The 15,506-nt window shown below is 43.4% G+C and overlaps 1 protein-coding gene across 1 annotated transcript in view; it reads left to right on the forward strand.

Annotated features, from left to right (window-relative positions):
* LOC130360999 (probable cation-transporting ATPase 13A4) overlaps window positions 1-15,040 on the forward strand; it is a 151,410-nt gene extending 136,370 nt beyond the window's left edge. Inside the window, exons 27-30 of the mRNA XM_056563556.1 lie at window positions 8,563-8,747; window positions 12,761-12,849; window positions 13,444-13,524; window positions 14,667-15,040. Coding sequence (XP_056419531.1) covers window positions 8,563-8,747; window positions 12,761-12,849; window positions 13,444-13,524; window positions 14,667-14,891 — 580 coding nt within the window. The 3' untranslated portion in view covers window positions 14,892-15,040. The remainder of the gene's footprint in view (window positions 1-8,562; window positions 8,748-12,760; window positions 12,850-13,443; window positions 13,525-14,666) is intronic.
* The last annotated feature ends 466 nt before the right edge of the window (window positions 15,041-15,506 follow it).

Raw genomic sequence — 15,506 nt, forward strand, 5'->3', positions numbered from 1 at the left:
AAATACAATACTCAGTTGCAACATTTTTATGCTTCTGTTAAGTCATGTATAGTGTTGCTCGCGAATAGTCGCAATACGAATTTTATTCGCGAATATCGCATATTTGCGAATTAGCGAATATTTTCAAGAATATAGCACTATATATTCGCAATTACGAATATTCGTTTTTTTATACATTTTTTTTTCACAGTACACATCACAGTGATCATGCCTCACTGCTTCCAGCTTGTGTGGTGTAAAGAAGACTCTAATACTACTGAGTTAGACTGGCATGCATATGCGAAAATATACCGCAAATATTACGAATATGCAAATTTAGCAAATATATAATGAATATTTGTCCATATATTCACGAAATATCGCAAATTCGAATATGGCCTATGCCGCTCAACACTAGTCATGTACTAAATTACACAAAAACCTAACCCCCTTTAAAGTGCTATGTCTCATACTCCCTACCCCTTCGCATGCTTTTGCTATATAGGTGGTTGCTGTCAAATAGCTCCTCTGCCCTACCTCCATTTTGCGTGGCCTGGGAGGAGGAATTGAATAAGCAATTCACGCCTTCCCAGGGGCAGAAATGTTTTCATCTTTCTCATAAGTCAGTGATTGCCAATAGATTACAATAAATAAATTACTAAATCCTTGCCCATTGGTACCGGGTCCCTGCTCAGCTGCATCGGTGGTATCCTGGCGGTCCAGGATACCTGTTGGCATTGTGGCCTTTCTGTTGGGATCCTGTTCCATATATATGGGGGTCCTGCCCCTCTCTGCCTTCCTTTTGTTTCACTGTTCTTTGTACTATAAGTGAAGTCAAGGTAAAGATAACCCCCAACCTCACCTGAAGCAGCTCTACTGTTCATATTTGACATGTCCCTTTCTACCTACAGAAAATCCCTGTTGCATCAATTTCTGCAGGCGGCCAAGGTGGTTGTTACGCCGAGCGCTCCGGGTCCCCGCTCCTCCCCGGAGCGCTCGCTACACTCTCTCCGCTGCAGCGCTCCGGTCAGATCCACTGACCCGGGGCGCTGCGATTCTGCTGCCAGCCGGGATGCGATTCACGATGCGGGTAGCGCCCGCTCGCGATGCGCACCCCGGCTCCCGTACCTGACTCGCTCTCCCTCGGTCCTGTCCCGGCGCGCGCGGCCCCGCTCCCTAGGGCGCGCGCGCGCCGGGTCTTTGCGATTTAAAGGGCCACTGCGCCGCTGATTGGCGCAGTGATTCCAATTAGTGTCTTCACCTGTGCACTTCCCTATATCACCTCACTTCCCCTGCACTTCCCTGCCGGATCTTGTTGCCATTGTGCCAGTGAAAGCGTTCCTTGTATGTTCCTAGCCTGTGTTCCAGACCTCCTGCCGTTGCCCCTGACTACGATCCTTGCTGCCTGCCCCGACCTTCTGCTACGTCCGACCTTGCTTCTGTCTACTCCCTTGTACCGCGCCTATCTTCAGCAGCCAGAGAGGTTGAGCCGTTGCTAGTGGATACGACCTGGTCACTACCGCCGCAGCAAGACCATCCCGCTTTGCGGCGGGCTCTGGTGAAAACCAGTAGTGACTTAGAACCGATCCACTAGCACGGTCCACGCCAATCCCTCTCTGGCACAGAGGATCCACTACCTGCCAGCCGGCATCGTGACAGTAGATCCGGCCATGGATCCCGCTGAAGTTCCTCTGCCAGTTGTCGCTGACCTCACCACGGTGGTCGCCCAGCAGTCACAACAGATAGCGCAACAAGGCCAACAGCTGTCTCAACTGACCGTTATGCTACAACAGTTACTACCACAGCTTCAGCAGTCATCTCCTCCGCCAGCTCCTGCACCTCCTCCGCAGCGAGTGGCCGCTCCTGGGCTACGCCTATCCTTGCCGGATAAATTTGATGGGGACTCTAAGTTTTGCCGTGGCTTTCTTTCCCAATGTTCCCTGCATCTGGAGATGATGTCGGACCTGTTTCCCACTGAAAGGTCTAAGGTGGCTTTCGTAGTCAGCCTTCTGTCCGGAAAAGCCCTGTCATGGGCCACACCGCTCTGGGACCGCAATGATCCTGTCACTGCCTCTGTACACTCCTTCTTCTCGGAAGTCCGAAGTGTCTTTGAGGAACCTGCCCGAGCCTCTTCTGCTGAGACTGCCCTGTTGAACCTGGTCCAGGGTAATTCTTCCGTTGGCGAGTATGCCGTACAATTCCATACTCTTGCTTCAGAATTGTCCTGGAATAATGAGGCCCTCTGCGCGACCTTTAAAAAAGGCCTATCCAGCAACATTAAAGATGTTCTGGCCGCACGAGAAATTCCTGCTAATCTACATGAACTTATTCACCTAGCCACTCGCATTGACATGCGTTTTTCCGAAAGGCGTCAGGAGCTCCGCCAAGATATGGACTCTGTTCGCACGAGGCGTTTCTTCTCCTCGGCTCCTCTCTCCTCTGGTCCCCTGCAATCTGTTCCTGTGCCTCCCGCCGTGGAGGCTATGCAGGTCGACCGGTCTCGCCTGACACCTCAAGAGAGGACACGACGCCGCATGGAGAACCTCTGCCTGTACTGTGCTAGTACCGAACACTTCCTGAGGGATTGTCCTATCCGTCCTCCCCGCCTGGAAAGACGTCCGCTGACTCCGCACAAAGGAGAGACAGTCCTTGATGTCTACTCGGCTTCTCCACGTCTTACTGTGCCTGTGCGGATGTCTGCCTCTGCCTTCTCCTTCTCTACCGTGGCCTTCTTGGACTCTGGATCTGCAGGAAATTTTATTTTGGCCTCTCTCGTCAACAGGTTCAACATCCCAGTGACCAGTCTCGCCAGACCCCTTTACATCAATTGTGTAAACAATGAAAGATTGGACTGTACCATACGCTTCCGCACGGAGCCCCTTCTAATGAGCATCGGATCTCATCACGAGAGGATTGAACTTTTGGTCCTCCCCAATTGCACCTCGGAAATTCTCCTTGGACTTCCCTGGCTTCAACTTCATTCCCCAACCCTGGATTGGTCCACTGGGGAGATCAAGAGTTGGGGGCCCTCTTGTTCCAAGGACTGTCTAAGACCGGTTCCCAGTAACCCTTGCCGTGACTCTGTGGTTCCCTCAGTAACCGGTCTCCCTAAGGCCTATATGGACTTCGCGGATGTTTTCTGCAAAAAACAAGCTGAGACTCTACCTCCTCACAGGCCTTATGATTGCCCTATCGACCTCCTCCCGGGTACTACTCCACCCCGGGGCAGAATTTATCCTCTCTCTGCCCCAGAGACTCTTGCCATGTCTGAGTATGTCCAGGAAAATTTAAAAAAGGGCTTTATCCGTAAATCCTCCTCTCCTGCCGGAGCTGGATTTTTCTTTGTGTCCAAAAAAGATGGCTCCCTACGTCCTTGCATTGACTACCGCGGTCTTAATAAAATCACGGTTAAGAACCGCTACCCCCTACCCCTCATCTCTGAACTCTTTGATCGCCTCCAAGGTGCCCACATCTTTACTAAATTGGACTTAAGAGGCGCCTATAACCTCATCCGCATCAGAGAGGGGGATGAGTGGAAAACGGCGTTTAACACCAGAGATGGACACTTTGAGTATCTGGTCATGCCCTTTGGCCTGTGCAACGCCCCTGCTGTCTTCCAAGACTTTGTCAATGAAATTTTTCGTGATCTGTTATACTCCTGTGTTGTTGTATATCTGGACGATATCCTAATTTTTTCTGCCAATCTAGAAGAACACCGCCAGCATGTCCGTATGGTTCTTCAGAGACTTCGTGACAATCAACTCTATGCCAAAATTGAGAAATGTCTGTTTGAATGCCAATCTCTTCCTTTTCTAGGATATTTGGTCTCTGGCCAGGGACTACAAATGGATCCAGACAAACTCTCTGCCGTCTTAGATTGGCCACGCCCCTCCGGACTCCGTGCTATCCAACGCTTTTTGGGGTTCGCCAATTATTACAGGCAATTTATTCCACATTTTTCTACCGTTGTGGCTCCTATCGTGGCTTTAACCAAAAAAAATGCCGATCCCAAGTCGTGGCCTCCTCAAGCGGAAGACGCCTTTAAACGACTCAAGTCTGCCTTTTCTTCGGCTCCCGTGCTCTCCAGACCTGACCCTTCCAAACCCTTCCTATTGGAGGTTGATGCCTCCTCAGTGGGAGCTGGAGCTGTTCTTTTACAAAAAAATTCTTCCGGGCATGCTGTCACTTGTGGTTTTTTTTCTAGGACCTTCTCTCCGGCGGAGAGGAACTACTCCATCGGGGATCGAGAGCTTCTAGCCATTAAATTAGCACTTGAGGAATGGAGGCATCTGCTGGAGGGATCAAGATTTCCAGTTATTATTTACACCGACCACAAGAACCTCTCCTACCTCCAGTCTGCCCAACGGCTGAATCCTCGCCAGGCCCGGTGGTCTCTGTTCTTTGCCCGATTTAATTTTGAGATTCACTTTCGTCCTGCCGATAAGAACATTAGGGCCGATGCTCTCTCTCGTTCCTCGGATGCCTCAGAAGTTGAACTCTCTCCGCAACACATCATTCCACCTGACTGCCTGATCTCCACTTCTCCAGCCTCCATCAGGCAAACTCCTCCAGGAAAGACCTTTGTTTCTCCACGCCAACGCCTCGGAATCCTCAAATGGGGTCACTCCTCCCATCTCGCTGGTCATGGGGGCATCAAGAAATCTGTGCAACTCATCTCCCGCTTCTATTGGTGGCCGACTCTGGAGACGGATGTTGTGGACTTTGTGCGAGCCTGCACTATCTGTGCCCGGGATAAGACTCCTCGCCAGAAGCCCGCTGGTTTTCTTCATCCCCTGCCTGTCCCCGAACAGCCTTGGTCTCTGATTGGTATGGATTTTATTACTGATTTACCCCCTTCCCGTGGCAACACTGTTATTTGGGTGGTCGTTGATCGATTCTCCAAAATGGCACATTTCATCCCTCTTCCTGGTCTTCCTTCAGCGCCTCAGTTGGCTAAACAATTTTTTGTACACATTTTTCGTCTTCACGGGTTGCCTACGCAGATCGTCTCGGATAGAGGCGTCCAATTTGTGTCTAAATTCTGGAGGGCTCTCTGTAAACAACTCAAGATTAAATTAAATTTTTCTTCTGCATATCATCCCCAGTCCAATGGACAAGTAGAAAGAATTAACCAAGTCTTGGGTGATTATTTGCGACATTTTGTTTCCTCCCGCCAGGATGACTGGGCAGATCTCCTTCCATGGGCCGAATTCTCGTATAACTTCAGAGTCTCTGAATCTTCCTCCAAATCCCCATTTTTCGTGGTGTACGGCCGTCACCCTCTTCCCCCCCTCCCTACCCCCTTGCCCTCTGGTCTGCCCGCTGTGGATGAAATTTCTCGTGACCTTTCCATTATATGGAGAGAGACCCAAAATTCTCTCTTACAGGCTTCTTCACGCATGAAGAGGTTCGCGGATAAGAAAAGAAGAGCTCCTCCCGTTTTTTCCCCTGGAGACAAGGTATGGCTCTCCGCTAAATATGTCCGCTTCCGTGTCCCTAGCTACAAGTTGGGACCACGCTATCTTGGTCCTTTCAAAATTTTGTGTCAAATTAATCCTGTCTCTTACAAACTTCTTCTTCCTCCTTCTCTTCGTATCCCTAATGCCTTTCACGTCTCTCTTCTTAAACCACTCATCCTCAACCGTTTTTCTCCCAAATCTGTTCCTCCCACTCCTGTTTCCGGCTCCTCGGACATCTTCTCTGTCAAAGAGATCTTAGCCTCTAAAAAGGTCAGAGGGAAAACTTTTTTTTTAGTGGACTGGGAGGGTTGTGGTCCTGAAGAGAGATCCTGGGAACCTGAGGACAACATCCTAGATAAAAGTCTGCTCCTCAGGTTCTCAGGCCCTAAAAAGAGGGGGAGACCCAAGGGGGGGGGTACTGTTACGCCGAGCGCTCCGGGTCCCCACTCCTCCCCGGAGCGCTCGCTACACTCTCTCCGCTGCAGCGCTCCGGTCAGATCCACTGACCCGGGGCGCTGCGATTCTGCTGCCAGCCGGGATGCGATTCACGATGCGGGTAGCGCCCGCTCGCGATGCGCACCCCGGCTCCCGTACCTGACTCGCTCTCCCTCGGTCCTGTCCCGGCGCGCGCGGCCTCGCTCCCTAGGGCGCGCGCGCGCCGGGTCTTTGCGATTTAAAGGGCCACTGCGCCGCTGATTGGCGCAGTGATTCCAATTAGTGTCTTCACCTGTGCACTTCCCTATATCACCTCACTTCCCCTGCACTTCCCTGCCGGATCTTGTTGCCATTGTGCCAGTGAAAGCGTTCCTTGTATGTTCCTAGCCTGTGTTCCAGACCTCCTGCCGTTGCCCCTGACTACGATCCTTGCTGCCTGCCCCGACCTTCTGCTACGTCCGACCTTGCTTCTGTCTACTCCCTTGTACCGCGCCTATCTTCAGCAGCCAGAGAGGTTGAGCCGTTGCTAGTGGATACGACCTGGTCACTACCGCCGCAGCAAGACCATCCCGCTTTGCGGCGGGCTCTGGTGAAAACCAGTAGTGACTTAGAACCGATCCACTAGCACGGTCCACGCCAATCCCTCTCTGGCACAGAGGATCCACTACCTGCCAGCCGGCATCGTGACAGTGGTTATTCATCTGACCCTCCTACTATTGGAGAATGGCTTACTGAGATAGTGCACTTGCAGCATACGGAGAAGTTGATCACCTTTACCCCTCTTTTTCTTCTCTCTCTCCTCCCTTCTGTCCTCCCCCCTCCCATCATCGCTTATTTGTCCTGTTTGTCTAGTACATCCACTTGTTGGTAATTAATACTGGTGAACCTTAGTGTCTGGTCAGTCCTTTTGAGTGAATGAAGCCTGTGTTTTGCTGAAAGGGGTACTCCAATGGAAAACCTTTTTTTTTTTTAATCAACTGGTGCCAGAATGTTAAACAGATTTGTAAATTACTTCTATTTAAAAATATTAATCCTTCCAGTACTTATCAGCTGCTGTATGTTCCACAGGATGTTTTTTTCTTTTTGAATTTCTCTTCTGTCTGACCACAGTGCTCTCTACTGACACATTTGTCTGTCAGGGACTAACCAGACCAGGAGCAAATCTCCAAAGGAAACCTATTCTGCTCTGGACTTTTCCTGACATGGACAGAGGTGTCAGATGAGGGCACTAAATACTGGAAGTATTACGATTTTTTTTAAATAGAAGCAATTTACAAATCTGTTTATCTTTCTGGCACCAGTTAATGTGGTCCAGCACTTCAGACCATATGACCTCTCCTCCCCACCTTGGTCACTAGAGATAACATACATACCAAAATTCAAAAAAAAAAATTAGCAAAAAAAAAAAACATTATTGGTAATTTTCCTGGTCTGTTGCACTACATTGACTGTAGCTAACACACAGCCGAGCAGTACAGAGAGCAGTAAAAAAAAGAGCTGCAGGACAATCCCTTGTAAACTGCCCATGCACACTCTGCACAAAACAATAAAGACGGCCATTACAGGATAAGTCATCAACTGCCGAGCCGAGAAGATTGTGACAAATCGAATTTACTGTAAGTTCGCTCATCTCTAGTTGGGGTATTTGAGGGGGTGGGATCTTTGTTCTATTTATTTATCAATTATATTTACAAAAAGTTATCATTTGTGAAAAATATGCCAGTGGGGTGAAATTACAATGTTGAAAATATCCTATAAACCCTTTTTTACTCCATAATGATTTCCCTTCAGTTCCCACAAATTGATGTAAATGTACAGCATAGTTATGGCAGGACCACAGGAGCTGTTCCTATGCCATCAATAGCACATTGTGGCGGTATCATACAGCTGTCCTCCAGTTCTAGTAGCTGACATTAAATATAAGACAGATCACAACAAGCCTATTACCTTGTTAGATGTTAAACTGACAGACATAATACACTGTAATGCGGAAGTATTACAGTGCATTAGATGAGCAATGAAGTAATTAAAAAGAAAGCTAGAAGATACGCAGTATGCAGCTTACTCCAATGAGATGTCAGCATAAATTTTGTAATTTTGCTTTTTCATCTGTATGAAGAGAAATAGGAGATGTAGCCCACTATTTTAGAAAAATTGAGCTTTCATGTATAGACGTAACGCGACACAAAATTTTAAATTAATTCTCTAATACGTGCTATTTATGGTTGTGTGGAGCCTGTGATTGTCCACTGTGAGAATGGGATTCCCAACACTTGCATTCCTCATTATTATTCTAATCTATTTTTATTATATTTAATAATAATAACTTAATAATAGTCAACTGATCAAACTACCTGAGAATGTTTGTTACCATATTGCTTTGTTTATCATGTAATCCTGAAATACAGTATATATTGTAGTCAACAGCTGCACTCACTATTCTATAGGCTTCAGAGATAAAATCTCCCAGCATTCCCTACTAACGGAATATTTGCATGTTGTTCTGGTGATTCATATTGTGAGAACTTTGAAACTAATGTTATCAAGACTAAATGTTCTACTATCTATGCATCTCATACATCTGATCAGATATCTATTAGTAGAATTTTTAATTAGAGTCTTCATTGGATTAAAATGTAATTTAGATACTTTCTATATTTATTTGATTATTTTCCTGTTCTGCTTTTAGTGCTTGTGTATCCACTGCTAGTAATCTCAACTTTACAAATGGGAGTACCACAGAATTTCAGGAGTTTTCTGAGTATCAAAACTATGAAACCACAACTTTGTGGTCAATAACAACTATTAGTTGTGTAATTCTTGCCTTTGTGTTCTCCAAGGGAAAACCATTTCGGAAACCTATATATACTAACTGTAAGTATGATTTCATTGGCTTTGAAAAACGCAGCATTTAAAAGTTTTCATGCAAAAGACTATATAAAACACAAATATATTACAACATAAGGGACATTAGTAGACAGTACCTTAAATAAAATCTTTACAGATGAAGACTCATGAATCTGCTACCAGGACAGACTGGTAGGCCTCCTTTATTTCACAGGCAATTTTCATTTTTGCATTATTATTTTTTTCTTCCTCACCTTTTAAAAACCATAATTCTTTAAATTTTTCATCTACAGAACCATATGAAGTCTTGTTTTACATAGGATCTTTTGTTTCATTTGCTTTACCACAAAAGCTATGGCAACCACCCTCCCCCCCCCCCAAAAAAAAAAAAAGTCTCTCATTTTCACTCCTATTTGTAAGATTATGGTTTATCTTTACATTATTTATGTTAGCTTTCCCTTCTGTACCCATGATATATCCCTTGTCATGCTTTAGTGTCAGATCGCTGGGACCCCCCTGAGCTCCTGCTTAGAGTTGTGCCGACGACAGCACAAAAAGGTGGTCGACATACTCCCTCTATGCATCTCAATGGGAGAGCCGGAGATACATGAATACAACGCTTCGGCTCTTCCATAGAGATGAATGCAGTTTTCTAAACAGGATAATGCCTTTAAAGGGGTTGACCACTTCTTATGTATTTTACTAATAGACCATAAATTTAAACAAAACATAAAATAGCAACTGTGTTAAAAGAATTTTGCACTGATTTTATAGACATTTAACCATTGGGCCCTAATGGTAACTGAATTACTGCCTGCTATTGTGAAAATGCTCCTGTATTGGTGATAATGTCTGTTGGTTCAGAATTTCAATAGTCCGGCAATTAACATGCATATACTGCACAATGGATCTAAACAGTCTCTGCAATAGTGTTTAATACAGTCCTCTAGAATGATTATAACTAGCCGCCTAAAATGTAATCTTATATCTCTCACCGGTCTCCGGCCGCTGGTCTCGTGCTGCGACTGACCGTGAATGAAGTCCTGCGGCTGTTCGTACGAGTGATGCGATCCTGTGTATGACGGTAATTGCAGACTCTGCATCTTCATCTACTGAAGAAGGGGTCGGATTAAGCACCCTGAAACGCATTTAGAGTTTTTTATAATCTGAATCGAGCACCAAAGGAAACGCGCTACCAACTGCTGACAATCTACATGTAAGCCAGCTTTTACTAAACAGATCCGCCTACCTCACCTGGTTCTCCATCTCATCACCGGGCATGCAGCTTGTTTGATCCAGGAGGAATCCTCTGTTTGTGTTCTAAGAATATAGAACTGCAAGTATTCAACTTGCTAATTTGCGGGCTTCATCCATTCGGGGACTCCTGCCGGAGTTTGACCCTGTGCAGCACACGCAGAGTCTGCAATCACTGTCATCCATAGGATCGCAGCGCTCGTACGAACAGCCGCAGGACTTCATTCAAGGTCCGTCGCAGCACGAGACCAGCGGCCGGAGACCGGTGAGAGATATAAGATTACATTTAAGGTGGCTAGTTATAATCATTCTACAGGACTGTATTAAACACTATTGCAGAGACTGTTTAGATCCATTGTGCAGTATATGCATGTTAATTGCCGGACTATCGGAATTCTGAACCAACAGACATTATCACCAATACAGGAGCAATTTCACAATAGCAGGCAGTAATTCATTTACCATTAGGGCCCAATGGTTAAATGTCTATAAAATCAGTGCAAAATTCTTTTAAAAGAGTTGCTATTTTATGTTTTGTTAAAATTTATGGTCTAAATTATACAATAAATTGTATAACTTTTTTTCAACCACATTGGCTCACATTTATCATTGACTTTAGACTGTTTTTTTTTTTTTGTGTCTAAAAAGGGGCAAAAAAAGGAGCAAGCAGGGTTTTTTGCGCCTTTTTGTTTACACATTTCTGCTGATTTTGAGTTGCAATCCACTGATTTTGGCAATACACATGATAAAGAAGGGTTTTATCAACTGTGCCTTTTTGTGAAAATGAGCAAAAAAGGTGCAAAGCCACTGAAAAGTCTCTAAAACTACACCAGCCCAGACATGGTGTAGCTTTTTGATATATGTGAAGCGAGAAATTTCAGAAAAATGCTTCACTTGCACCTACATGATAAATGTGGGCCACTGTTTCCAATTATTGTTGTGTACCATCTAGTATGGTGAGATCCTTGAGGTGTGGTTAATATAGTTCTATAATGTAAATTATCCCGTACAGTGAACACCGTAAAAAAACAACAAAAAAGCGCAAAATTCGCCAATTTTGGTAAAAATAGCGGAATAAAAAAGATCAAAAGGTAGCACATATCGCAAAAATGATACCAATGAAAAGTACAGCTCATCACGCAAAAAATATGCCCTTACTCAATAGCGTCAGACGAAAAATAAAAAAGTTACGGCTGTTGGAAAATGAATGGAAGAAAAATTATTTTGCTCAGAAAAGGAAAAAGAACATAGAAAGCCATATAAAATGGGTATCACCATAATCGTGCTGACCCACAGAATAAATATAACATTACTTTTACCGCACAGTGAACATCATAAAAAAAATTCCAGAAATTTTCCAGTTTTTCTAAATTTTTAGGAGTTTTTCACAAAATTTGCTGCATGTGTCAACAAAAATGCACCACTTATATAAAGTACAATATGTCATGAAAAAAGGATATCAGAATCGCTCCACTCAGAAAATGTAATAATGATTCAAATTGCCCCTGATATATATGCATGCTTGGTTGTCCTGGATATTCATGAACAGCCATCCCCCCGCCCTCCTGCCACTGATTGACAACTTTCTGGATTTGCTCTTCAAAGACCAAAAACTGACATTTATTAATGTATGGGGGGGGGGGGGGGATACTGTGTCTAGCACATGTCTAGTAGATAAGGGCTGGTATTATAAAATCTTCTGCATGGAAAATATAATGTTGGAATGAGTTTCTTAGTCACTAGTTAATGCTGCTCCATCTGCACATTCCCTGTCCTAAAGCCTTATTTAGAGGATCCCTCATTTAGGAACCCCCTGTGTAACACACAGGCTGTCCATATTTCCTTAAGACAAAAATGGAACATTGAGATGGCGGGACAGGGTTCTGTAATGTTCAGTATTTTATCATCGTGAATATTATTTAGTGGGGGTGAGGGTAAATGTAAGTTAGTGGGAAAGTATGAGATTTAGTCCTAAGAAACTGTAGTAAGGGGTTAAGATGAAGGTCAAATAGTTATAAATTTTTTTAAAACACCCTTTTCTCTCTCTTTATCTATCTCCCCCCAATTTTACCGCCCCCCTCAAAGACATATTGACCCCTGCGGTGGAGCCATACTGCCTCACTGCTTCGGTGCTCCACTGCCTCTTCAGTCTGGATATGGGTCCTGAAGACCCCAGACTGGAGGAGCAGGGGAACACTCAAGCTGACACAGCAGCAATTCAGTTACTGTCCTAGTGCCCACTCCGGGGGACCACACCAGGGTCTAGGCTTGGACTCTCCTGGCATTCCCTGACACCCTTCTGCTATGCTCCTTGGGGCGCAATATTCATGGTGTCATTTGTCACAAGTACAGGCAGCCACTGCTCACTGAATAAAAAGATAAAAAGTGGCCATGGCACCTGCTGCCACTTTAAAATCAGGCATCACGGGCCATGGCCATTTTTAAGAACAGTGACCAGAAGCTGCTGCAGCACAAAAAAAAAAAGCACATTTTTATATTAAAATAAAAAGGGACAAATCTATATATTTTTTTTAATAAAAAGATAGGACAGTTTTAAAATTTAAAAAAATGTGACTGTCCCGTTCAAAATGGGACATTTGGTCAGCCTAGTAATACAACCATCTCATACGCCGAAATATTCATATATGGTGGTTCCCTAAAGAATTGTAAGCACACAAAAATGGACCTACTGCTCTGAACGTATGTATGTTCTGGTTGTAGAGATAAGGAGCATAGAGAAGTAATGCTCGTTAACATAATACTTGTTCTTTTTCTTATTTTGACAGACATCTTTGTCATTCTGCTGCCAATACAACTAGCAGTTTGTCTCTTTATTTTATTTGCCGATATTGAGCGCATATACAGAGGCTTACAAGTAAGTTGTCAATGTTACATTGTAAGGCATTCAGCACATTCCTTGTATCATTTCATATCATCATATAGTAAGAAGAGGAATGGCTGTTCTACTATTTTTGAGCATAAAAATGCACCATTTGTAAATGTTATGTACGTCAGAAGTGTTTCCATTGTAAGCGCTCTTCACACTTTGGATTGTATACAGATTTTCGGACTGCATCCAAATTGATGATAAGCCATAATCCATGTAGGTGAATGAGATCTCTGTAATCTATTTTCCATGTTCAGAAGCATTCTGCATAGATTATTTCCACACAACAGAAGAAAATCTGGGTGGTATATTCCTTATTTCAGGCAGGAGCACCAAGGTTCAGCCCAAAATTCTGCCATGGAAATACATATCAGATTTGAATCTGACATTTGAACATACCTTAAATTATATTTAATACCCTTGAATATGTCACTGTATTTACCGGAGGCAAATGGCAGCATAGTATACAAGCTAAATGTTGTGCTCTGGGCTGATACTTTCTTATGTTGACTGTACATTTTAACACAACATTAGAATAATACAAGTCATTATAATATATGCTTTGTTTTCTTCCCTTTATAGCTTGTTTGTACTCCCACTATCTGGAGAGTAGCGATTCTTATATTGCTGATCATTTTCTTTCTCATATCTTTCATTGTTGAGGTAATGTTTTTTATTAATTTATTTATGTTTTAAACACATCACTTCACAGATACAGACAGACACATGGTTGAGTTCAACTCCGGCTCATAAGGCTATATTGACATGGCTTAAAATGTGCAGAATGCCCGGAAAACATGGCCGAACAGTCCACATGTTTCGTTGTTTCGCCAGTACTGGCACTGCTCCGAAATGTTCTGTCTTCATGGATGACAATGCATTTCCAAGCAGAATCCGCAGAAACATTGAACAGCCAAAATAGGGATTTCTGCTGTGTGCACAGTGCAGTGGGATTTCCTAGCAGCATATTCCCGCAAAATTCTGCCCAGGGTCAAGAGTGGGTATACAAAAAATAAGTACAGTGTTATATCACCCTGTAGGGATAGGTTCTCATGCACCTAGTCACTTGGTCCTAGTGAGTGTTTATAATAATCTTAGACATGAAGTCTCCTACGGTCAAAAGCAGCATGATTTTTTTTTATTTTTTTTTAGAGAACATGCCCTTTCCAAAAATATTGACCATGTCTAGGTGTTGAAAATCTTTTACATGATATAGAAGACTATTTACATTGTTACATCATCTACTATCTTTCATTTTATAAACATCAACAATTTTTTCCAATGATCCATTTAATTTCATTGTCACATTGTTTGTTTAGGGTAGGGTCACACAGGAGCACATCCACAGCATATTTGACACTGCAGATGCGCTGCCGGCAGTAACAGAGTTACGACAGAGCAAGTTCCCTGCTGCTGCCATAGCTCTGTGTATCAGATGCTGACTGCCGGCAGGAAATCCACAGTCACGAGCAGACACACAGAGCTATGGCAGCAGCAGATAGCTTACTCTGTCGTAGCTCTGTTACTGCCGGCAGCACTTCCGGCATCAAATATGCTGCAGATGTGCTCCCGTGTGACCCTACCATGAGGCAGGTTTTTTTTTTATTTATTTTTTTATAACAGCCACTGCAGTTTTTGAGCCAAAGCCAGAATTGGATCCAGTAGTAAGAAGAAGTATAAATCCTTTCTTTAAATTTCCCATTCCTTTAGAATACACTGGCTTTGGCGCAAAAACTGCAGTGGCAGTTATCAAAAACCAAGTTTAAACAATAAACTTACTAACATTCTTTTTTATTTTTTTTAAGGAATTTGTTACTGAAAATAGACGACTTTGGCTGTTTTTAAAAAGAATCTTCAGATATCGGTCTCACAGCAAGTATAGAGAACTATTCAGAGCTCTTCAGAATGACCCCAGCTGGCCTCCTGTCAGTACCACAAAATATGCTAACTCACTAGATGAAGAACGCAGCGGAGCTTACTATAGTAATCTGTGTTACAAATCTGATGAGAATGGAATAGATGGACAATGACTGAAATGTAATGTTATTACTGGTATTTGTCACTATGTGGAGCCCAGCAAAATACACAATGCAGGAGTCATCACTGACATTACACATACAGGTCTATCATAATTGGACACTTTTTAATGATCAATGTTACCGGCTACAGTTATTCCTATATTTGCATACGTTACTATACTATATGTTACTATACGTTACTTATTTGTTGTTCAAAGTCCAGAAAACATTTACAAATTACAAATATGCTGCTATAGTAATAGGTATATATATATATATATATATATATATATATATAATTATTATTATTATTATTTTATAAAGTGTGCACCTTGAAAATATATGCCTTATATAAACATCATTTAGCAGCCTCCCCTGAAATGTTACATAAATTTTTTTGACAAAAATATGTCTATCAGTAAGACTTAGCTTAGGTTCATACAGTGTTTTTTTTGTTTTTGTTTTTTTTTCAGGCATATTTCATTTGTAAAAATGTGTCCGCAAAACCGCAGACAAATCGTGTCCACATTTTTAACAATAATGAGTCTCTGGGAGAGTGGATGTCTGTGCACACAATACATAAACAAACAGATGTATTTTGCCCCCAATTTATGCAGGGAAAAAATA

The sequence above is a fragment of the Hyla sarda genome, chromosome 3 (assembly GCF_029499605.1).
Source record: "Hyla sarda isolate aHylSar1 chromosome 3, aHylSar1.hap1, whole genome shotgun sequence".
NCBI classification, from domain to species: domain Eukaryota; kingdom Metazoa; phylum Chordata; class Amphibia; order Anura; family Hylidae; genus Hyla; species Hyla sarda.